This window comes from Tripterygium wilfordii, chromosome 12 (genome assembly GCF_013401445.1).
Source record: "Tripterygium wilfordii isolate XIE 37 chromosome 12, ASM1340144v1, whole genome shotgun sequence".
Classification (NCBI taxonomy): domain Eukaryota; kingdom Viridiplantae; phylum Streptophyta; class Magnoliopsida; order Celastrales; family Celastraceae; genus Tripterygium; species Tripterygium wilfordii.
The window spans coordinates 2837537-2862190 of record NC_052243.1 but is presented as its reverse complement, the minus strand read 5'-3'; the positions used below and the strand labels follow the sequence as shown (position 1 = coordinate 2862190).

Sequence of the window (24654 nt, the reverse complement as noted above, 5' to 3'; positions counted from 1 at the left end):
TGCATTGATTACTTTGTGCAGAGAATACCGAAGGCATTTGTCACAGAATATTTTAAGCAGAAGTAATCATGCTTAAAGTTCCAGATAAATGGCCTTGCAACCTACGAACCAAACTCGAGCAAGATCTCGTATGGATGGGCAACATTTCTCAGGGAAAATGCTTTGCAAGTAGGGGATGTTTGTGTCTTGGAGTTGATTGACACACTAGTTGCCGTCTTGAAGGTTTCGATTTTCAGATGCAATGTTTAATGTATTGATGGCTTAGCAATAGCCTCATTGGAAGCACCAGGGACTTTGCAGCAGTAATTAGGTAGGTTTCTGAAGATGGTATGTCGATGATGCGCCGTCTTTGCATAGTTAGCTAAACTGACTTTTTATCGTGGTTTGTAAATCAACTTCAGGTGTATTAGTTTCTCTTGACCAGACAATTGGTACGGTAAAATAAATCTCTCTTATATCTGCATTGCATTGGGAGACTTATATGATTCAAGCCTAGATCACTACCATGAAAGCTTATTCATGATTCAGCATTTTTTGGGTTTTCCATTGAAATGTTGAAATGATGAAAGCTATCATTTTTTTTTGGAAGATTGTGTTTGTTGTCAGTACTTTAAAAATTTCTTGCATAACCAAATGGCAACATGAATCTCATTGAGGACATTAATTGTTAGCTTAACGGGGTGAGGACTCCCTTTGAATGTTCTCCACCTTTCTTTCTTTATCAGCCAGTTTCTCAATGGTGTCATTTGCCGCTTGCAATTCAATCAATAAAGGCTGGGACGAAAATGTTCACTTCAACCCAACCGTTTCATTCAAAATTTCAAATCCTTGTTTCTCGAAGAAGCGATTTTACTATCTTCATTTTATTTCCAAGGCGGTTATATCCTTTATGGGTATTTTACAGCATTTGATTTCAAGGGGGACAATTCTCTGTCAGCAGGAGACAATTGTTTGTTTGACATTAATTCCTAGTATATTGTCTTCATTAATGTGTTTCCTTTCAACTGACATTCATTTAATTCTCATTTTCTCTATTGATCCATTGTTAGGCAACAACTTTTTAATTGCTAGTATGCACTTGGTGTTATTACATCTGCTTTCATCTGATCAGGGTTCTCACAAAGAGCATATTCAAGAGGCTCTTCTGGAGCTGCTAAGCCATGGGTTCTACCAGCACAAGAGGTGGTGGTGATGATGATAGCCATGGCCATAAGCCCCATTTCTTCAAGATAATCCTTGACGAAACCATTCGAGAAGGAAAACTTGTAAGCATTTCTCTCTCTTCACTATTACTTTAATAGTCAAGTTTAAATGCTTCTGGATGGACTTCTTAGCCTATGGTTTTGTTTGAGAGAATCCCTGTTAACTATCAAAGGAGTAAAAATTTCGTGGCATTTTTATGTCTGTCCTCGCATCTAAGAGGTCCCATTTCTTCATCATATCATTCTTGAAGACACTCTCAGAGAATCAAAATTTGTAAGCATCAATCTTCTCCCTTGAATTGTCATAAAAAAAGTTGCTTAACACGTGTCAAATACCATCAAATGTATCCAGCAATTGAATCTGTAGTGTAAATGTATAATAATGTCCTGTCAGAGACTCACAATTTTTTTAGTATTCTCTGTGGTTTTTCCTTTTCTTTTCGGTCTCTTTTGTGAGTGTGTTCTCTTCCCAATTTATCTTCAGCTAATACTATCTAGTGTTTTTGCTTTTGAAGTGTTTTTTGTCCTCTTTTTCTGTTTAATATATCAGTGAATTTACATGTGTGTGATTTTGGGTTTTCATTTCCTACTAGGAGATACCAAGAAAGTTTGTGAGAAAATATGGCGATAGCCTACCAAACTCAGTGCTCCTTACTGTCCCAGGTGGTGTAGATTGGCATGTAGAATTGTCTAAACGTGATGACCATGTTTGGTTTGAGAATGGATGGGAAAAATTCGCTGATTATTATTCTCTAGAGTATGGGCACTTCTTGGTATTCGAATACCAAGGAAATAGGAAATTCAATGTACTTATATTCGACAAGAGTGCCATCGAGATCTACTACCTTGAGGAGCCTAAACATGTTGGAGAACCACCTAAAGAGCCCAAAATTGAAAGAAATGCTAATGATGTCTCCATAAACCGTAGAGCGAGAGCACGATCACCAGTGCCAGGTCCTCGTTCTCAAAAGAGGAAAACCGTGCAACAATTTGGTATGAATTTTAATCATGTCTTTTGCTTATACCATATAAAGTTCTTACTGTTAGGAGATCACTAATATATCATTCCTTCGAAAATGATTAGATGTTGGAGAAACTTCTACTGGTCTGAAAAGTAAAGGGGGAGCTGATGAGAGAAAATGGGTACCGAGATCTCAGAAAATTACCAAAGCTGTCCAGAGAGCTAATGGTTTCAAATCTGAAAATCCTTATTTTAAGATCTTCATTCAACCAAGTTATGTTGGTGGTCAGTCTGATATGGTAAGTTTTCCACTGCAAAAGAGTGTATTATAAAAATACAGAAAACTAAGTATGTTATCTACTTTAATATACGCCATCCATGTACATAAAAATTTTCCTAGCAGAGGATTCTTTCATTTTGTGCCTTTAAACATACATCGTCGGTAATCAGGTTTTATATGTGATGATATTTTCACATTGGTTGCTTTGTGCAGAGTTTACCAAAGACGTTTGTAAGCAAATATATGAAGCAGCAGTCATTGGACACGATGCTTACAGTTGAAGATAAATCATGGCCTGTTAGACTTGCTAGCTACAAATCAAACTCAGGCAAGATTGGACTTGGAGGCAGATCATTCGTCAAAGAAAATGCTTTGCAAATAGGGGATGTTTGTGTCTTCGAGCTGATTAACACCGAAGTTTCTGCTCTGAAGGTCACGATTTTCCGTAGCTCTGGCTGATGAAGTGATGTTGTCATTAGAAGCAGCAGGGCCTCTATAGTAGTTAGGTCAGTATGTATGTGAATATATTTGTGAAAAAGCTTCATCATCCTTCAATCCTTGAATGGATTAGTATGTCCATTTGGTAGGCTTTTTATCTAGGACGCTTGTGTTTGATTAGGCAGATCAACTTTTATCTTTTGTCTCTAAACCAAAGTCAGGTGTTGGTTTGGTTTGAATAGGCAATCAATCATCCAGTTTACTTCTCCTTGCATTTTTTTTTTTGAGGTAATCATCCAACTCTCAACCCTCCAAGAGTCGAAGCTCACATTGACAGAAATATGGTGAATCAAAACATTTTGAACTAAAAACAAACTGAAATATATTCAGATACAAAAGCATCCATTAGCACATCATCTGCTACATCAACATGGCAGAAAGAGAGAGATATATGTAACCACCTATTACAATATCACAAAACTGCTTTACCTCCCTTCACTAATTAAATGCAATGAAATTCTTCTAACTTGTTCATTTCAACACAGTTGGTGAAGAAGTTACATTCGTATTCATGTCAAAACATTGAAGGGTAATGTGTAGGGAGGTGAGGCTCTCTCTCTCTCCCTGCAGCTGAATCATTCGATTAACAAGGGAAAAGGATAGGAGAAGGGTCTCGCTGCAACTTCCCGTTCGATAAATCTAGCTTCTTCATCTTCTCTTCACACCAAAGCAACTGCTCTTTCGTAATTTTCACCATTCTGATAACCCTCGATAAGATTTTAACATCAATGAGGCCAAAAAGAAGTTGAACATCCTCAGGTGTTTGAGGCCATGATGTCTGCTTCCAGCCTTTGCTCTTTTTACGCTGTTCCTTCAGCTTCATTACTTTCTGTATACAAGATAGATGAAATTTATCGAAGATAAAGCAGTATTTGGAAATTAAGCCAAAACTATAGTCTATATCAGTAGCATGATTGCTACAGTCTAGTTCAGCTACACAATCATGTCGTCCAATAAATTGGTGGCGCATGTGTATATATATACATAGGGGTTGGCAAAGCAAGTCATTTGGTACTCCAGCTGATCTATCAATAAATATACATACTCCTGAAAATTCATTATTGGAAGGTCAATATTTGACATTATAGAAGATCCCATCATCAGTTCGACACGATGTTATCCCATCATCAGTTCGACATGATGTTAAATATGCCAGCTAAATCTTCTAACAGGTAGAGGAAATCAGACATCAGCTAAACCAAGAGTGTCGTCTTGTGAATGAATTACTTGTCTCTAGTTTCAATAAATTCATACCGAGTGAAGTTAGCTCTAAAGAGTATAATATTGTATAATGATGGGATCCTTCGAAACTTGAATAGTGGAATAGAGTGCTAAAAAAAGATCCCGTCATTTCTAATTATTTTTTGAGTCCAAGTTGAATATTTTTTAAGTTTCCAACATAAAATTTGCCATAGGTTGCCATATACAGCTTGACAGAACAATCAGTTGCATTTTGAGGAGTTGACAAGTGGCCTAAGATTGCTCCAATGCCATATATTTAGACTACAGCTAAAGCATGAATTGCAACTCAAAATAAGAAATCAAAAGAAATATAATTTTGTTCATAAATATAGTCATTTATCAACGAGATGTAACAGAACAATTGCAAACAAATATTAATTCCAAGCATGCAGTTTCAGATGAAAAGCAAAATAAATTGGCAAGGTTTGATAAGCAAAACCTGTAACAAAAAAGATAGCAGGACAAGAAAATTATTACCGATGAGAAGACCATGCAATTAATCTTTAACTTGGTATATGTATAAACAAGATAGCAGGACAAAACCTTACCTTTTCAAGAGAAGATTGAATCAATAGAAGTGGGGTTGCTATTTGATTCTGATTTCCAAATATGTTCCGCACACCATTCGATTTTTTCTTGTCCATCTTCAAGAAAATGTGAAATATAAGGACAGAGCTTTGAATGATTCTGATCAGATCACATGCAAGGACCACGAAATATGGTTCCTCTTCTTCTGACTTGTTTTGATCGGAACCTGAACAGGTTCACCAAAAAAAAGTACTTTACAACAAAAGCACAGAAAATTACAGTCATTTAGTTAATGCAGGTAAAATAAGTCCAAGTTTTGAATGGAGCCAAAATTAATACATAGCTGGAGTCATACTGTTCCATAACCAATATCAAACACACTAATTCTTTTCTGTTATTTCCAGACTTACCTTGTATATTTGGAACCTGAAGAAGTTTAGGCAAAATGTTTCTTGCACGAGTATAAATTTCTGCTCTTGAACCTTGCTCAAAAGGCTCATTCTCAATGAATCTTTGTAATAAGACCTGGAATTGCTGAAACTGCTGAGCACTGTGGTTGTAACAGGTGGGACTTTCAGGTTGGCATGAGATTTTCTGGCTCAGTTGAGTGTACTGACAATGGAGTGCTTCCCAGGTCAAACAAATCTGTGCTACATAGGCTGTTTCAAGATTGTTATATGGATCATTCTCAAGCTGCTGCAGATGCTCAGTCTCATCGTCAGGTTCTTCAATCTTTTTCAATGAAAGGCAGAGAAGGGGGGATCTATGCTTTTTAGATGCAGATCTTGGCGATGGAGTAGAAGGATTTGGGGAGACTGCAACAAGACCAAGATTAACTTTTGATTAGGATTGGAAATTTTCTTCCCCAGTAGCAGAACAGCAATCATGTAAACATTATTTTAAGATAATGACAGAACATACGAAAAGGTAAAGCTTCAAAGCCCTGCGGAAACCATTTCTCAGCTATATTATGCAATTGAAGCTAATTTGAGATCCACGAGCATCAAGAGAGGTGTTAATTAATGATATAATTACTAAACCTGCTGCATTCCAGCATCGGACTTAAAGTACATGAGACTTGACCAGGGCACTTTCTACAGCTATTTCAGTGTTACCTCACTCAAAGTTCATAAGAGACCTATAAAATTCTTGAGGCTGCGCACTTAACATTACGATGCTCATTCCCTTAATTATTAAGGGAAATTTCTAAGAGTGCAGACTGCAGAGAAAAGCCTAACTCATGACTTGAATGCAATAACCAAGCTGCAAACCAATAGCAGGAAGAAGTGACATTAAAAAAACAAAACCCGCCACCCATTGACCACATACTCCAAATGCTTCTTTTCTTTCTGTTATTATTATTATTTTTCTTTGTCATCCAACAAACATTGGAATTATATGTTATGAATGGTCCACATCCACTGGAAGGAATATCTCAAAAGTGGAGTGCCTTATTGTGATGTGTAGTTTTACTTTCTTTTCCTTGTATTTCAAAATCACAATCTAGAGCAGAACAAGAAAGGTTTTAGCTCTGCATTGCTAGAAGACATTGCAGGTGATTCCAAAATATAGAACCCAAAGAAACCCTGAATAGCACAGAGAGTAAGATTATCAAAAAGATACTAATAAATGCAGCAACCTTTTGATTTTGATATTTTGTTACACCATGACATACGAAAGCAAGATGCTAATTTTATCATGCAAGAAGGTGCTCCCAGGAAATAATTATCAGGACATCAATGACCTAGACATGCTTTGCACTGGAGAACCTCTTCAAACTCTAGATTCAAATAGGAAAAAAATATATCTTTCAATGATTCAATCTTCATGGCAATATAAATAAAATGGTTTTCCCTGTTATCATTCCACACCATCCCAACAACTAACATGAGAAGACTGAAGAGCAATCTGTAAGTTACGTTTCAAATGATACCTAGATAAAGAAAAAAAAGTGATAAATTAAAAAATCAGTAAAAGTGTAGAATGCTCAAATCTAGATCCATTGAAAAAAGCAATGGTGCTCAACATTGTCATTTATAGTTATTGTTCACTGCATTTTTTAACCCGATTCATCTGACCTAGAATCCAGACACTTCATTCAATTCTTAGCAAATCATTCAAAGTGTAATTAAGTCCAACTCATATTACAATTTCACTCCCAAACAATCACAAAGTGATTAACCTCACTCCACACATAAAACATGAACCCTAAAACACGAATCACCAAATACCCAGAACCTTAAAATATGTAAACTTGGACCAAGAAACAATAAATATAACCGGACTAAATGAAAATTTAGACATTTACCAGCTTCATTGAGCTGTTGTCTGGCCATCCGATCAAAGAACAGCATCCGTTCACAGTACTTATCATACACAACATCGAACCCACCCCACCATCGCCGGCCCTCTGCCTCCACATCCAACCACTCAGAAGGGTTGGTATCAGCCTCAGCCTCTTCTTCTTCCTCCTCTTCCACGCATGACTCTTCTTCAGGTATAAGCATCATAAAACTGTTTCTCCTAAGTTCTTTTAGCCTCCTCTTAACCTCATTTGTTATAAAATCATCATCATCATCCTCAGCTTCATTAATTGGATCAGCATGAGCAGATTTGCCCATGTTCTCACCACCAGAAACCTCATTTTTTGGTTCATCCAGTGGCGGCACCGGTTGATCCTCAGATAAAGTTTCTGCGGGATCTGGTTTGCGGGCGTTCCTGAATTTTTTAACTCTGAAGAAATCCATCTTCAACACCCACAATTTGTTCTCCAAATGGGATTCTTCCTGCACCCAATACTGGACTATTTGATTCCTTTTCCTGAGTCAAACCTTAAAGTGCATCCAGAATCAAAAGAGAATAAAAGGAATTGTTTTCAGCCAGAGAAAAGTATTCTGATTCTAGGAACTGTGCTTGCTATTTATGCCAAAACAATAGACATGTCACACAAATGTAAGATCTTGATTTCAAAATCCTGCGCAACTTCTGCTTTGCTGAACATATCATAACTGAGAGCCATCTAAAGGAAAAAAAACAAACAATCGAAGCCCCAGTAAGCAATGGAATCAGTGATCTATAAAACCTTAGAAGACTATTAGCTCACTTGAATAACTGCTCTTATGACCCACCCAGGAAGTTTGCCAAACTCAAGAAACCCACAGTGCTGCTTCTTTGCTAAGACTTTCAACTATCCTAAAATGACGCCTTAGCACAGCTCATGAGAGTACATTCTTCTTATCACATGGACATTCAAGAAACTGACCTTGAAGCTTTAGAAATCCACAATGCCTTGAGTAGTCCCCTTAAGTGAACCACAGCACAACACAAGTTCTCTAGATTCCTTCGCCAGTAAAAAGCTCATCAAAAGTACAAAGAAAATAGTATAAAACACAATGTAACCCACCAAAGAAGGTCACAAAAAAAAAAAACCCAAATAATGTATAACTCAAAAAGTTCACCAACTGTTACCTCTACACATGAACCCTAAGAAATCCCAAAACACACAAGAAACAACCAGCTTCTCCGACTTGAAATAACTCAAAAGGCCATGAAATCCCCGGAGATCAAGCCATTGCAAATCAAATGTGGAACCCACGAATCCGAGAAGCTGAAAAGATGTTTCTGGTAAAAACCCTAATCAAACAGAGAGAGAAACAAGAGAAAGTGTACTGAAAACGCAATAAATGTGAGCCATAACTATTGTTTCCCTTCTTTTCTCAAAAGTAGTAATGAGTATCATGTATTGAATATTGATTGTGTTAATGGGTGTTTCCCAAATAGAGAGACTGTGATCACGACCCCCAAGAGACCTGACAAAGCAATGAATCATTTTATGAAGAAATTCAAATTGACCAAATTAAAGCAGATGCTAGAAAATATGAATATCAATGAAACAGATTAATAAAGTAATTAAATTTGATTACGGGTTTTGTAATTTAGCTGGAAATGGAGGTCGAGAAGGAAGAACGAGGCACGAGGGAAACAGTGCCTCACAGACATCGTACAGAGAATATTGTCAGAGCTCAGAACTCTCTCTCTTTTGCACAGAAAAAGCCGCGAAGCTAATGGAGTTTTTTACTATTTGTCTTTGCATAAATATCAATTTACGCATTTACCCCTTTGTAATTCCATAATACATATAGCATAATAATACATCCCAAAATTGTTTTAAGTCAATTGAGCACAGAGTCTCGGAGTGGGGAGACATGAGCCACTGCTCAAGTCCCAAATCTCCAAGATTTGATATTTTTGAATGATTAGAGCAAGCATAATGATGTAATGCAATTGAAGACAAAAAAATATACTGAGAGATTAATTTTATAGGGGTTATTAGGAATGAGAATGAAATGTTATATTTATTGATATAATGGTCTAAATTTATTGAGTTAGTCTTTGACGTAGGCTCCGTTTGGCACAGCGGAAAAATTGATTTTCAATGCTAGCGGAAATGCTGTGAAAAATATGCTGAGCTTAAAGCTGTGAAATATGCTGTGAGGTGTTTGGTGAACTAAAAACTGACGCTAGCGGAAAAATGGTTGAAATAAAGTATTATAATATTAGTTTTTTTTATATTTATATTAAAAGTAATCTAATAAATATAATTCTTATTAAAATTAATTCTAAGTATTAATTTAATTAATCAAATATAATTTATATTTAAAATTAATTTGAAGTATTTTTTTAATTAATCAACTTAATTTTCTTATATTTATTGTATTTTTAATTTACATTTAATTAATAAAATTATTTTTCTTACATTTATTGTATTTTTTAATTTATCATTATGTATTAAAATTAAACACCTATAAAATTAAAAGTCTTAAATATAAATATTTTATTTGTATTTTTAAATTTTAATTAATTTATTTCAATATTAAATTTACTGTTATAATAATTATAACTGCATAAATATAATAAATTCATAATTTTTATTAGAATACATAAACATAAACATAAATATAAATATTTTTATTAGAATACATAAATATAAATATAATTAATTCATAATATTTAAATCATTAAATAGTAATCTAAAGTGTGGGACCCACACATTTAAAATTTAAAAAAAAAAACAGCTGCAGCTTTTTGGCGTGGGCGTTTCATCCGCTGAAGAAGGGAGCTTCTTTTGCGCCAGCGGATCCGCTAGCGAAAATGTGCCGTTTGGCAGTGCATTGGCCTCCAGCGGATCCGCTGTGGCCGCCGCCCTACCAAACAGGCAGGTAATAGAGATGAGATTCAATATTAATTTTGAATGTAGTTATAAATGTTGTCTAAGTGGGGCCAAATGTTTGGAGCCAATATGAATGTCAACCATGTTTCATACTTGCACAAAATGTTGTCATTGAAGACCTTTTTATCCATGGCCTAAGACAACATATATCCTCCATTCACCATTAAAACTACATCATTCTAGTTGCTGAGAGCAATTACAATAATGATATTTTGTTTGCTCATGGATGTAATTTTGATGGGCCATGGATGAAAGATATGGCACAACAAGATCCATTTATTGGCCTCACCATGTTGGCCCAAGCATACTAGCATGGAGACTAATCGGCTCACTTTGTCAATATGGGATCCACTTTAACATATACACACATATTTTTACACAAAAATCAATATTGAGTCCCATCTCTATTACACAAAAATCAAGCCAATAAATTTATACCATAGTACCAATACATTTTGTTACCCCAATCACATCAGCAAAACATATCTTCTAGTACAATTTGTTAGCCCAGCAAAAACATGAAGATCCTTGTCTTATTCACTTTCTTTACAATATGCAAACCATGTGAGGAGATGAATATACAATATTCCTCTTTTTTTTTTCGTTTAATAGGCTCAGTTCTTTAGGGCAATGTACAAGTTTTTTTTTAACACTTGACTTTGGGTGCTTAATTACAATAGTAGATCTGGAAATCCATACAAGGAAGAGAGTACTAGTAACCTAACCATGCAGATGGTATTGGCTGAAACTTGTTCTTTGCACACGCCAATGCATCATAGTAATCCATATGAGTGAAACAATCACGGAAGTCGGTAAAAAGCTTGTCAAACACCCTCCATTGAACTTTGATGGACCTCGAGTACGGGTATGGGAGAAAGATCTGTAGATGGAGGTGGTGAAGCGCGGTGTCATCAGTAGTTAAACTATAATCACAAACACAAACAAAACTACACAATTAAAAGTGCTGTCTAATTGTCTAAATGCATTGATGTTAGCAGAACTCAGAAGGAACAACTTGAAATTTCTTTATTCACCAGAAACAGATCTAAAAACTGAAACCAGTACATAAGTGCCTTAAGTAAGATAAAACTAGCTACATTGTTTTGCATATGTGATCAATTAGTTCTTGAACCCAGATCCACAAACTTATAAAATGCTACTGCACAAATGGAGTGAGATTGACTGATCTAAACTTCCTTCCTTCATTTCCAGTCGTGATGGACCATCTATCTCGCTAATAGTAAGTAGTATTCTTACTTTGAGTGAAATTGCTATGGCACTACAATTGCTGTTTATGGTATACAATATTAGTCCTGGTGTCCAACTGAGGGATTGCTTGGACCAATAATAACTGGAACTTCGATTGAGTTGCAATTAACACACTCGCTCTCTCTCAGACATACATAGGCACATAGCACATTTGACAACTTAAAGCATTTTGAAGGAAATAATATATGGTAAAAATGGTAAAGGAAGTCTGAATGAGAAGAACTTACATCCTCTTCCAGAGCAAAACTCTTAAGTAAGAAAAATGTCTGTTCATTTTCCTCCAAACTGTCAAGGACCGCTAACCAGATCTGTGAAGCAAGCTCGTGAGCCATATCTCTTGATTTGCCACAAGAAATAAATTGATCTGTTTAAACACAAAGTCGTACCCAGTCAGGAAGACCCTTAGGTTCTCATCACTTCAAGGACAATCATAACGATATCATGAGTACAGTGGAATAGAGATGAAAAAATTGGATGCCTCCTAGTCAGTGGTGATGAAGTTTTCAATTTATCAATTTGGTCTGCAGCGAGGATCAAAGTTCACTTACAAATACAATATGCAAATGTGCTACTGGTTTAATTAGCATGATATATATGACAAACAAAAGCGCATAGTTCAGAGACATGCAACTACATTATAATACCTATATTTTCTGATAACTCATAAGAATTAAGAACGTTTCTAAGCCATGCAAAGTTAGATTTCTAACACGTACACGAAGGAGGACAGTGGAAACAAACTACTATAATTTCTATTTGCAAAACACAAGATGGGAGATCAAACAATGACATATACATCACAGTTTACATTAACATCAATTATAAATTCGCTGAGAAATCACAAGGAAAAAAAAACAAGCAAGTGAATGCAAAAGGTCTGACCAATTATAGTTCCATGAAGTATCGCAGAAGATGGTGGTATTGTCGAATGTTGAAGTTGCTCTTTCAGAAACAGATAAGAATGGCCCACAATCTCATCAATCTCACCATCCAGAGAAAACATGTGTTTACTAACATACAAAGCCACATATCTCCTGCACACATTGATATAAGCTGTTACAACTTACAAAGCATCTTAAAAAAACTTCATTACCCAGGGACAATACTATAAGTTTAGTAAGAGGAGACAAATGAATGTAAAAGCATTGAATTAGATGGGAAAGATAGACAAGTGAATGAAAAAGCATTGAATTAGACAAGTGAATGTATAAATGCATTAGTATCAGTTGCTCTTTTGGAGTTCATCATAATTGAGCATGCCGATCCTTATTTACATGCCATCTTGCATCAGGGGGGCCTATCCCAATCGTTAATAATTTCAGCCACAGGAGTTTAATTTGCACAGACCCATAGCGCATCTGATAAGACGCTCATAATTTGCAGATGACTCTATTCTCTATAAATATAAGTCCATGTACCGTGATTGATAGTACTGCAAATCTTAATCGGACCTTAAGTACATGGCAAGCAACTATGAAGAAGACACTTCAAAGTTGTTTTTTCATTTATGTAAAACTGAATTGAATCTCTCATGCTTTCAATTTGGTGAGGCTGTCTGACCAACAAGCTCTGTCAACTATGAGAAAGCATAAAGGTAAAGCAAAGCTATTAATCTAGCAGCTCTTAGCGGAAAGTAATCAAGATCATACCTCAAGACTTCATAAGTACAAAACTAATTTTGACTTAAATGACCACTTTGCGGAAGTAGGAAACAAAAGAAATACCCAAAGGACAGTAATAAAAGGATGAAGAATAGGAAAGAAAGAAAGAAATAGATAATATCAAAAATATAAAGTCGAGGAGGAGTTGGGAGCCAAGAGACAATATTTTCTTATACCGTTTGCTCAACCCTCGAGGGATAGGTCCTGGCCATCGTTTATCTTGGCCAGCAAGAGGAAAGCTCCTCGTAAGAGCTGCTTGCCAGAAGCACTCTTTGCGGAACAGATTGGCCCACTGCAGTTTAACACATGATATGTGAGCCCAGTCTGAGATGGGAACCCGGAGGAAGATTTCAATATGAAGATGGTCAGGAAGCTTTGCAAACAAATCATGAACCGATGTCAAAGACTCAATCTCACCATTGGCTGTCATTGGAAGTCTGCAATGCAAGAAACAGTGTTTCAAAATTGCAGAACGGAATGGGGAACCTGGGGGAGGAGAGGAGAATTATGGGAAAAATACAAGGCCACACTGAATAAGGAGTTCTCACTTGCCAGAACCGCCAGAGGATATCAGCTTCCAGTTTAGAGAAAAACAAGGAAAGCATTACTCATATTCAACAATTAAATTAACTAGAAAATATATTTGAAAAACTTCAAGATCCATGTCACCCATCCAGATAAGATACCATTATACCAAACACATAACTATAAAAATAAAAGGAAGAAAATGCATTATGGATGCATAGAACTTAAACTGATAATATAGCTAGATTTTCCTTCAAACTTAATTCATCCTCTCAAGCGATTATGAGGTACATAAGCCACTTTAAAAGTTGAACTTTTTTCAAACATAAGATATATTAGCTGAGGAGAAAAATAATAGTAGAAGAAAACTGAATATGTATTAGATTAAATAACTTCTGCAACATCCCTAATACTCGATGATAGTTTTTAACTCAATTAGAACTAACCCCAATTTAATCACACAAAAAAAATCCCAATTCTTATCTCTTCAAGATCAATCCAACATTGCTATGTTTCAATTGAAAAGACAAACCAAAAGAGCCTAATCACATAGGCTGTGTCAGGCCAATGATTTATTAAACCGAAGAAATATACATGTAAACTGAAACGAAACCGCCAGGATCAAATTAACTTCAATTTTGCCACCCAAATCCAAAAGAGGTTACCTTGTAAACTGAATCGAAGCTAAATTGCATCAAAACTACACTCAGACAGACACTATGGATCAAACTGTGAGCTGGAATGAAAAAAGCTAAAAATCATCGCCAAAAGCACAAGCAACTAGAACTAAAACAAGCGCAGTAGTTCATCGCTTGAACGACAGAACACAGATGACAGAACAAATGATGAAAGAAGCAAAAGAGAATACTGAAATGACTTGAACCGATATACAAAAGTGCTCAATTAGAGTGAAGAACAAAAAACTATTGGATTTTACCTGAGGCTGAGAGGGGGGGGGGGTGGAACGGAGATTTTGCTTCTGTAGTGGCGTTGTGAAGAAGAATGACGAAAGCGAAGACCGTAGTTTCCAGTTTAAAACTTTAAACTGTTAAAAAGGCATTAATGCTGGACATAAACGTTTTATACTTTTATTCACTATCAGTGAAAAATACATACATAAATGTTAGATTTAAAACAAAACCCTAAAACTATATGAATTTTCTCCTGCGAAGCACCTCCTTCACCAGTCCTTCACGTCCAGGAAATGGGTTCTCGTAAATCTCCACCGTCCGACTCTTATCACCATCAACTCCATTCTCAATTTTACCCTTCTTTTCTTCTATAATTCCCATTTTGTCCTCCATCCCGACGGTCTCCTCTCTCTTCTTCGATCTCATCCTCTCCCTCCTCCCTCTCCTCCTCTCTTCACTCACAGACAAAACCCTAACTTTCTCTCTCTTCACTCTCTCTTCTTCCACACTCTCGCTATCACAATTAGTAGCAGACGATACCTTCCTAGGTATCCTTCCACCATTACTCGTCCCCAAAAGCTCGAAATTAACCTTTCTCCAACCAATCTTATCTCCATTGTCCCACCCAAACCTCTCGCTAATCTCAGACAACGAAGCGTCCGCGCTCTCATTCGCGTTGTTCTTGTAGTCTTTTCCACGCAAAATATTGTCGGCGAACTCCCATTCGATCCTGTCCTTGTAAACGGGGTCTTGAAGGACTTGATCGGCGAGATTTGCCCAGTGCTCGAAATCGCGGGCGCGGAGGTTGTTTGAGATCCATTTGAGGTAAGTTGAAGGGAGAGTGCCTAACATTTTGCCTTTGTATTTGCCGAAGTCTATGACTAGGTCCCTTGCTGGTGGTGCTGTGAGGGGTTTTCGGGGGTTGAAGGAGCATGAAATTGGAGACGAAGGTCTGAATTGGTAAGTGAGTGAGAGATACATGAGGATGGGAAACAGAGGAAAGTAGCAGCAGAAGCATAGAGCGAAGTAGAGATCTGTGAAGCGAAGATTTTGCGCCGGGAGCAAAACGACGCAGTTTATTAGGAAAACTGAAAAGGGATAGGTGATTGACATGCTTTGGGCTTTAAAATGTTGAGGGCCAGTGACCTTTAGTTCCTATGTGATATGGAATACTATCAAACTATCAAAGCCCAATTTTCTCAAATCAAAGCCCAATTTTCGCAAATCCGAGTTGAGGAAGACAAGCCCGATTACTTCCTTATTAAACCTATCCGGATTCAGAATGACAGTAGAGGGAATTGGAATCCGTACACGAAGAGCAAAATCAGGAGAGGTGAGAGAGAATACCCAGCGCTTGCTCACAGTCTTGCAATGGAAGATGGATTTCGCTGCGTCTGCTTCAAGAGGCTCTCACTGAGGTCAGCCTGCGATGTTCTCCAGGATTCCAGATCTTTCTTTGAAAAGATCTCATTAATGGGCCTTTAACTTAAAAGGCTTATCATTTCAGCTTTAGAGCTTAGCGAGTTTCCTACTTGGACTTGTTAATTAATCTTTACTGGGCTTTATATTTATTCTTGGCCCGTCAATAATATAATCATATTTCATTGTTCTTTTAGTCTGGTCAAATTCTAATTTTTTTTGTATAGGAGAATGAGACAGAGAGACTCGGACTGGATGACACAAATGGCTAAATGTGTACTATCTAAGCTACTCGTGATTCTCAGTCTTGTCAAAGACCTGTACGACTCTAATCATGCTCTCGAAATTCCCAGACATCCAATTATTTGCCTATTTACACCCATTTGAAGCAAAACTTTGAAACACCAAGTTATCCTCTCTAGCTCACAAAAATTCAAGACCCAGTATCATGGATAATACAGAAAAGCTGACGATATTGTTTTAAGTTACAAGACCTTATAGAGGTGCCTCGCAAGAGTTAGCAATAAATAGCTTGAAGGCAACTAATTTTACAAAGCATCCTCATGTCATCCATAAAGGATATGAAATGATAGCGAATTCAAGGGTTAGTAACAGCTTCATCAAGAAAAGGTCTTTCAGTAGAGTCCAGGGATGATGCGATAGGGAACCTTCTCGCAATATAGTTTCCAAAATTTCCCATACCTACAAGAAGTTACATCCAAGAGAAAAAAAGAAAAACTTTCAGCCTTTCATTACATTCTAGAGGAAAATGATATGGGCTATCTGTAACAGTTGTCTTGACCGAATCAAATGGCCTTTTAATTGTAGGAGGATAAGTTTGTAAGCAGCACTTACTTGGATCGACATCGGTCATCGTCCCTTTTGGCACGGTCAAAAAGGAGTATGGTAAGAAATATCACATAGAAGTACGGTATGAACTGCAGAACCATTCAAAAAACCAGTGAGATGGTACTAGACACGCATTAACTCCTTCTAAGAGGTGAAAATTTACATCTGAAAAACACTTACATGATTAAAAAGTGCCGGGACAGTCCAGAAAAAAGCAGCCGATATTTCAGGTACATAATGAAAATGACGAGATAAACCCCACCTGCAAAAATCCCCAATTGCTTCATTGACAGTGAAAAACAAGTGTTGATAAAACCTCAACCTCCCATAGTAGAACGTAAAGCAACCTATAATTGCCATGAGGTTACAGCTGGAGCTATGTTTTAACACAGTAAGAAATTTCAGGATTTCATCATCAGCATTGAAGTGGCCGCCATAACTCACTCAGACATTATCTGTTTAGATTAGAGACAGGGAACCCTGGCCAAATGTAGACTGAGAAAAATTACGTAGGAGTCGCCCACTTTAAATGTTGACAAGCAACAAGGGCAGAGAGACACTAGAATATTCCCATGGAATTCACTGAAAAGTATAGCTTTATTGGTTTTCCACTCTACACAATTAGTGAGACCAACATATCTCAACCCTTATCACTAGAGTATAAACAAAAACCAAATACGAAAACAACAAGAAGGAACAAAAAATTTTCAGCAACAACCTGTTGATATTAAACTCACCATCCTGAGGTTAATAGAAGGCTCGTTTTCTTTTCGCCAGATGTCGTAGTGTACGAGGCTACTATCTGTGGAAAAATATGGAGGTGGATGACAAAAAAAAAAAGAAAAAAGATTTATACGTTTCCTTTAGTGGAGATGGACTTTCCAAGAGATGGCCATAATTTGGAACCACCCTTGTTTATCCCAAATACTGGCAATCATCAACAAATTACCAGTATCTATCAAGAATGGAATTGAACCAAGAGCTTTGAATCCCATACTTCAACACCCACTCCACTAATTGTGAAAGCAAATGGAAGCAAAATTATTAGCCCAACTCAATCAATCACCTTTGATGGGGCTTTCCCCCAAACCAGACATTTCCCATTCGTTCGTCGAAATTCTTGCCTCTGCCTATCGCAGTCATAGTTGATGAATATGCAAAGAATGCCAGCCAATAAAATATAAATTGCAAGCTGAAAAATGGAAAGGACAAGGTTATTATACTAAAGAATACCTTGAAAATAACACTAAAAAAAAAGAAATTTATGATTGTAAATAGTCAAACAGTTCTTCTCATCAATATAATTCTTCATATTGGCCAATTCATAATACTTAATATAGGTTAGTGGATAACTTTAATCACCTATTTTTTCTTCAGACCCACTTCTACGCACTCGAGCTTACCTATTTTTAGCCCCAGACCTACTTCTACATATACTAGAGTTCCAAGAACCCAAAATTATCAGTAATGCATTATTAGGCAAACTTTTATATTCCACAAACATGTTCTACTCATAACTGATTAATTCAATTTGACCATGAATGAAATGTAATTGGTCGGTTTGTCATCTCTTACAGGCAAAGGTAAACAATACCCGTTTACAAGGCTCTCGCAGTGGGCGGGGTCGGGGGCATGCAATATGTACGTAAACCTTACTCCCACATAATATGTGGAGAGGCTGTTTCAAGGAAGTGAACTGTGACCTCTAGATTTGTCATCTCCTACAGACTAAGGAAATTCGCTTTTTACGACCAAAACCTACTCAATTGACTAAACAACAAGAACTTGCTCAAAACTCAACAGGAAAGGGAACTGCTAATGAAAAGCATTTCATAAGCGCCAAGTCATGAATCCATGAATACAGAAGTGGACAGCTGGTACCTGAGTTCCAAGGTTCACTGGATGGTTGACTAGGTACATGCCAGGAGAGGTATAAATAGATGGAACCCAAACTAAGCATCCCCAGCAAATATAGAAGCCAGCTGACAAAGACCACATGGGCAATAAACCATCACAAAATCAAGTGTCACTAACGGTAGAATCAGAGTCAGAATTGAAAAACTATATCTATGCAATAAATGAATAATATGTAAGCCAGAAAAAGGGCTCCACTGATTAGCATTTGTGATTAAATCATGGTTACAAGTGTTACAACCAGTATAAATAAATCAGTTTCCATAAACAAATTTATTTTCCCTAGTAGAATAAATTGGATCAGTTCATGGCCTTTAACAAAGGCCTACCTTCTATTATTTTCTTGATTCGAAGCACTTGTCATTCGTACTTCAAAAGGTATGCCTTAATGTATCTTGTTAACAAAATGATGTCAGTTGTCACAAATCACAAGGCATACCTTCAAGAAACATTAATTATCTCAGCTGGCTTTTATTATTATACAGGTCATTCCACAGAGTTAGGGCCTTATAGATGATCCCCACAAGCCACCATGAAAGCGCAAATAGCAGAAGTTATGAGCATCTTTTCCAATTAGCAATAATCATTTGGGCTCAATCAAGTAATAGTTTCTAGTTATTACTAAAGGTGAGCAGTTAAATATATGAACCTCGATCATGTGCAATGTCCATTGTACTCCAGTATCCAGCTTCCCACCAAAAAAACTTTGTGACATACACCAGCATCAATATAGTATTTACAAGCATTGAATCGGCTACTTTTCCATTTTCTTCATACTGTCACATAGGTAAGGTATATATCAGAAAAAATCAACATTCTGAATCTGAAAGTTTCAACACCTTAAATTAGGAATTCAATATTAATAACTGTTGAAGGGCACAAATCCAGACAGAAGATATATTAATTAAAAAATAGCAAAGTTTAAGGGTAAATAGGCAAATAAAGTACCAGTACTCATATAATAAACAAAAAAGGTACTGGTATTGTTAAACACTAATTCCCAGGGTTGATAGGAGTTCTTAATTCTACAAGAGTTGTGATCTTCCATGTATTAGAATATTATTTTCTTTTAAGCCAAAAAGAAATTTGTTGAAGAGAGCACCAGGATAATACCACCCAAGAAAATACAGAAGTAGGAACAATCCATAACATCTAAAAAAAAGATATCAGAGATACAAAGTTTGAAATGCCAAACAAGAATGGTAATAATCCTATAGTCCAAAAGCTACTTCAACTGGAGATTCTACACCCTCAAAAAGTGTTGAATCCAAACCTAAGAAATCATATTCTGTCCCCCTTATTCTTACAGAAAACATTCTGTACATCAGGATATTCATAAATTTGAGAGTGCAGTGCTATGGCCTCATCTGAAAAAGAATGCACAGATAGCCATGAGATTTCAAGCTTGCTTGATTGCCAGACCTACAAAGAAATATTTATCACTGAAGGTCTGACGAATTTGAGCTTGGCGCGTTATAAGGCTGACCGAAGAAAGAACCCTCTCCGAAAGTTAAGTGATTTCAATTAATTAAATTTTTTGAATTCCCAAATCAAATGAAAACTAAATAATGAGATTGACAACCCTGCATATACACATTGTAAGTAGACCAACCAAAAGAAAAGAGTCAACCCAATTGCCTAAAATTTTGACACAGCTTAACATAAAGTAACAAAGTAATTTATCAGGAATTACCTGCTTTATGCTGTATGTCACTGCAAGAACTGCCCATGACATCATTCCAAATCTGCAGTTGGTAAAAACTTTGATATCAAAATTTTTACCAATTCGAGGATAAAGCTCCATCCCCTGAAACAGAAATGGAACTGTTACATGGGATTATTCCTTAGGCTATAATAATAAGTATTGTCCGCTAAATGATACGTATTCCTGTCTTTCACACTCATGTTGTTTTGTTGTTATTTTTTATTTCACATATATACAGGAATGTATTTTCTTTCATGCTCTACATACTATAAACACGTGTATAAGCATGAGTCTGTATGTGTGCTAGCATCATTGTCCTTTCAAATTTTACCGTCCATACTATTTATACATGTCATATATATGCAGATTTGAATTTTGCTGAAAAAAAGACCTGTTGCATGTGTGAACATATAACTTCTATTTGAGAGTACAGAACACCTTATTAAACTTTCAAACACTGAGAAATGGGATGAAATTCTTTAGGATAAGGTATCACACAACATAGTGGAGCAAAGATTTTCAACTTCTCGTCCAGAGATCCAAAAGTGTAGTATAATAGTATTACACTGCCCTACCTCCTTGACATGATTTCTCAAGATGCAATAGGGTGCTAACCTACAACTTAGACCAATAAAGACCCACCACAATTAGGGCTCTATAATCAATCTAAATTAGCCAATTCAACTCAATATACAACTCATGCAAGACTGACCACTTGCCTATCCCCACAAAATCACAAACCTGTGGTATCACAGTCAACTACAACTTACGCATAAGATGCTGCATTATCTAATTAGTGAAGCAAGGTAGGAGCATAGCTAAGCTAGGGCTTAATATTAAGATAAAGGTAAACAAATCCCGTGCACAAGGCTCTTGCCGTGGGCGGGATCGGCGACAGGCAAGATGTATGCAAACCTTACCCCACATAATAAGTGGAGAGGCTGTTTTCAGGAATTGAACCTGTGATCTCTAAGTTGCACCCCCTATGGCCAAATGCCCGCCTCTAGGCTTAATATTAAGGATGACAAATAAAATATTATCCTAAAATTTCAGTGAGGCTTTACATACAAAGACTAATCAAGTGCCTGTGCATTGGCTGCTATCAACTGTGTGAAGAAATGAAGCCAATGCTTAAAATCTTGTTTGACAAAATCTTTGATAGTGACCACAAACTCTCCTACGAACAACCTCCACATCTCTAAAACAGATGGAATATATCATGTGCATCATAGAGTTTCAACCTAAGCTTATTCCCTCCCTCTGTTGTTTTCTATGAGTCCTATATTCTGTTTTATATCCTTTTGCGACTTGAGGAAAAGAAAATTACATAAGCAAAGTGAGGATACCATATATGTCCGGAAATGCTTACCCAGTAGAAATCAATAATTATGTTCCCACATGAACCAGAATCAGTGGAAGATGGTGCCAGATGACCCTTGCGGAAACAAACTAATTGTATTAGAGATAGCAACATAACTCAGCTATTCAGATAGTATAAATCAGAATTCTCACTTTAATGTACAACAAAATACAAAAGATGAAGCTCCCAAAAATTAGGGCCGAAAATATTTCTCCCAGATGATCATAAACAATTGAGGGGTTGACTACTCCAAACCTGAAGAATAAAATTTCACATGAATCAGAATGTTTGCTTGACTATCTGTGGCACTTGCATGAATTTCCATCATATGCTTTACATTCTACAAGCAATTACCAGTAGGAACGAAAAGTAGGTAGAGAAGAGAAAGACATCAATGACGAGTTTCTAACTGACAAATTGGCTAATAAATGCAATTTCTCAATAAATATCTACATCTATATATAAGTGGGTATTGTATTTCAATCACTTAATTGTCAAGAAATCACATAAAATATAATTTCATGCTGGAAAAACATTCATCAGTTTCCTTTCCTAAATTATGGTCAAATTGAAAGTGATAATAGTATGACTCCGTAGCTACAGAATAGTACAACAAATATCAGTTAACTTTTTAGAATTTAATCCTTTATTAGTACCAAGAAGAACATTTGGTATAGAGAGAACAAACAAACATGACAGAAATCAAAATAAAAATTGAAAAGCCACCATGAAGGTCTCATGAAATCCTTCATTAAGTGCAATGCATGAAGCATCTAAGGAGGAATCACTTTAGCCTTTCCCTGACTAAAAGGATGAGAGGTCCACTGTACGCAAGTAAGAAAAAACTCTCTTGAAAAAAAAAATAACTGCCAGAATAAAAAAAATCAGCCTCTGATCCAATTAATAGATCTTTTTCTTCCAAAAAAAAACAGGAGATATAGCAGAGAAAGTCCTCACCACCAAAGGCTAAGATATGTAACTAGAGTTATTACATATGCTGCCACGCCATTTGCCTGCACAATAGGGAAAACAGAACTTGAGATTTTAACCATATGAAATCCTTGCAGAATCTTGACATTGTAAGGAGCAGAAATTCCTCTCCTTTGGTGTAAAAAAACATAAATACTAAAACTATGTGTTCTTTGAATAGAAAGGACCATATGCAAAATGCCAAGGCATATGGAGCCAAAAAAATATTGACCAACTATTACCTTGTAAATGGGTCTGTTCCCAGAAGGAGATATTGGACCCTCAATCCTTTTCCCAGGAAGAAAAAGTAAAAGCACAGCCTCAAATGCCGCATAACAAGCAATAATTTTCCAAGCAGTAGCCGTAGGTCTTGGCCATATGCTTATTAATCCCTGCAACCCATGTTCCTTCAAGTAATCCCAAGTTTGGCAAACAGATCCATCAGCATGCACCATTGTATACCATCTGCATGAAGCAGCACAATAGGACATACCAACCCAATGAATTGCACTAAGTCATACCCAAAAACTTACAGGACCACATAGAGTGTCTCAATATTCCACAGGAAATCAAAACCCATCACACTGACAAAGCAATTGAACTAAGTCATACCCAAAAACTTACACGACCACATACATTGTCTCAATATTCCACAGGAAATCAAAACCTATCACACTGACAAAGCAGTCGGGACTATCCAAATCAATATTGTATAAACAAATATAAAAAGTTATATGTTTACTCAACAATTATTGAAAATAAACATTTTTTGCTCTTATGTATCAATCATTAATCTATCTATTATAAACGTTAGAGAATGCTCTAACTCTGCATCAAACCAGAAAGTTATTACATCTACTTGATTCAACTAGTTTTATCCAAAGAACAAAGATTATAATCTTGTGCTCTCTCAAACGTACAGACACGTTAAAATAAATTGATAGCTCTTGATCAGACTTACAAATTAAGGTATTAAGATTCACTAAGATCCAATCTTTCCCAATTAAATTCAGAAACAAAGACAAGTGCACACAATTTAAGAACGCAAGTATCCAACAAACCCAGCATTTCAAAATCAGACTAAAAAAATATCAATCCTAAAATGATTTGATCTTCGAACGGTTGAATATAACATGATCTTACGTACGCAAGGTCCAATACACCTTCCGGCCCACAAAATCACATCGGTGGAAAACAAAGAAAAAAGGTTCGAAATTGAAAGATCTGATGTTAGCTTACAGTAAAATGACGAATGGAGGGCACATAGAGAGAAGTGAAAGCATGGAAACGTAAGTCACCAACGGCGAATGGACAGTCTTTGCTTCTGCCATCTCTCTTACTCTCTCTCCTCTGCGAAATCTGGCTATATCACTCTGGGGAGACCCGAGAGAGTGAGTGCGTGATACGGTTGTAGGATCCGGCCGCTGCTTGACTTGGATATAGACTCTTGTTTTGTCAAAATATATTTTTGGTGCCTGAACTATACACTACTTGTATTTTAGTCCTTAAAACTATATTTTCTCATTTTGGTCCCTCCACTATTAGAAAGTACCTTTTTTCCCCTCACGTGTTAAGTCAAAAAAATTTAGTGACATCTATTTAACATATTGTATGAGTTTGGCAGTGTGTTCAATTGCAACACACCTCACAGCACCACAGTTTTTTGTGACACGAGCTTTTGCGTTCCAACTCACCTCACAGCACCACAGCTTTTTATCTCACAGCACCTCACCACACCTCAGAGCACTTTCAACCATGAAATCAGTGTTGCGTCTTCAAAATCAGATAATAAAATGAAGTGAACCACTTTGACCTTTGAATGCTTCAAAGCAAAACACAGGCCTTATAGGAAATGGCTATTTCACGATGTTCAAAAATTGCTCTGGAAAAGCAATTATGAGGATGTCTTCCGTGATCAATATTCAATATTGCCATTGATTTTTATGTCCAAAAAACTCGTCAGTTGTGTGAGAGAGATTGAACCTTTACTTGTATGTCACTCAGTTATATCAATCCAATTTGGGATAAACGTTAACATTTATTATGCTATTGGTTTATCCCCATTTGTATGATTGTATTCATTATTCAACTATGTCGTTCTGGAATTTGTTTGGCTGCATTGCGTTGGCCT

General features: G+C 36.5%; 4 protein-coding genes across 15 annotated transcripts; 1 reads left to right on the top strand and 3 right to left on the bottom strand.

The window, feature by feature from the left end:
- Window positions 1-21: 21 nt before the first annotated feature.
- LOC120011076 (B3 domain-containing transcription factor VRN1-like) lies at window positions 22-3116 on the top strand. Of its 2 annotated transcripts, XM_038862112.1 has the most exons (5): window positions 22-310; window positions 1112-1265; window positions 1796-2195; window positions 2287-2462; window positions 2657-3116. In XM_038862112.1, the coding sequence occupies exons 2-5, from the start codon at window positions 1161-1163 to the stop codon at window positions 2900-2902; spliced, it is 927 nt and encodes a 308-aa protein (XP_038718040.1). In that variant the 5' UTR covers window positions 22-310; window positions 1112-1160; the 3' UTR covers window positions 2903-3116. The 2 variants fall into 2 exon arrangements, with proteins under 2 accessions (XP_038718040.1, XP_038718041.1); XM_038862113.1 differs by having other exon boundaries at window positions 22-1265; window positions 1799-2195.
- A 107-nt stretch (window positions 3117-3223) lies between these two features.
- LOC120010270 lies at window positions 3224-8752 on the bottom strand. Of its 9 annotated transcripts, none has more exons than XM_038861022.1 (6): window positions 8635-8752; window positions 8409-8520; window positions 7020-8318; window positions 5122-5526; window positions 4732-4937; window positions 3224-3770 (listed from the first exon to the last, which is right to left on the bottom strand). In XM_038861022.1, the coding sequence occupies exons 3-6, from the start codon at window positions 7456-7458 to the stop codon at window positions 3525-3527; spliced, it is 1296 nt and encodes a 431-aa protein (XP_038716950.1). In that variant the 5' UTR covers window positions 7459-8318; window positions 8409-8520; window positions 8635-8752; the 3' UTR covers window positions 3224-3524. The 9 variants fall into 9 exon arrangements, with proteins under 9 accessions (XP_038716950.1, XP_038716953.1, XP_038716954.1 ...); XM_038861025.1 differs by having other exon boundaries at window positions 7020-7497; window positions 7974-8051; window positions 8180-8742; XM_038861026.1 differs by having other exon boundaries at window positions 7020-7497; window positions 7974-8043; window positions 8180-8742.
- Window positions 8753-10580: 1828 nt separating this feature from the next.
- On the bottom strand, window positions 10581-15906 carry LOC120010700. 3 transcript variants are annotated; one of them, XR_005470904.1, is made up of 5 exons: window positions 14334-15906; window positions 13048-13308; window positions 12093-12244; window positions 11438-11574; window positions 10581-10821 (listed from the first exon to the last, which is right to left on the bottom strand). XR_005470904.1 is itself a non-coding variant. In XM_038861494.1 (5 exons), exons 2-5 carry the CDS (start codon window positions 13299-13301, stop codon window positions 10654-10656), a joined length of 711 nt encoding a protein of 236 aa, XP_038717422.1. In that variant the 5' UTR covers window positions 13302-13308; window positions 13420-14325; the 3' UTR covers window positions 10581-10653. The 3 variants fall into 3 exon arrangements, 2 of the variants coding, with proteins under 2 accessions (XP_038717422.1, XP_038717423.1); XM_038861494.1 differs by lacking the exon at window positions 14334-15906 and adding an exon at window positions 13420-14325; XM_038861495.1 differs by lacking the exon at window positions 14334-15906 and having other exon boundaries at window positions 10581-10864; window positions 13048-14327.
- Window positions 15907-16072: 166 nt separating this feature from the next.
- LOC120010699 (7-dehydrocholesterol reductase) lies at window positions 16073-23967 on the bottom strand. Its single transcript, XM_038861493.1, has 13 exons — window positions 23763-23967; window positions 22766-22988; window positions 22512-22567; window positions 21707-21809; window positions 21564-21629; window positions 20183-20296; window positions 19139-19265; window positions 18457-18557; window positions 17642-17767; window positions 17313-17377; window positions 16756-16837; window positions 16582-16664; window positions 16073-16428 (listed from the first exon to the last, which is right to left on the bottom strand). Exons 1-13 carry the CDS (start codon window positions 23852-23854, stop codon window positions 16362-16364), a joined length of 1305 nt encoding a protein of 434 aa, XP_038717421.1. The 5' UTR covers window positions 23855-23967; the 3' UTR covers window positions 16073-16361.
- Between the last annotated feature and the right edge of the window lie 687 nt (window positions 23968-24654).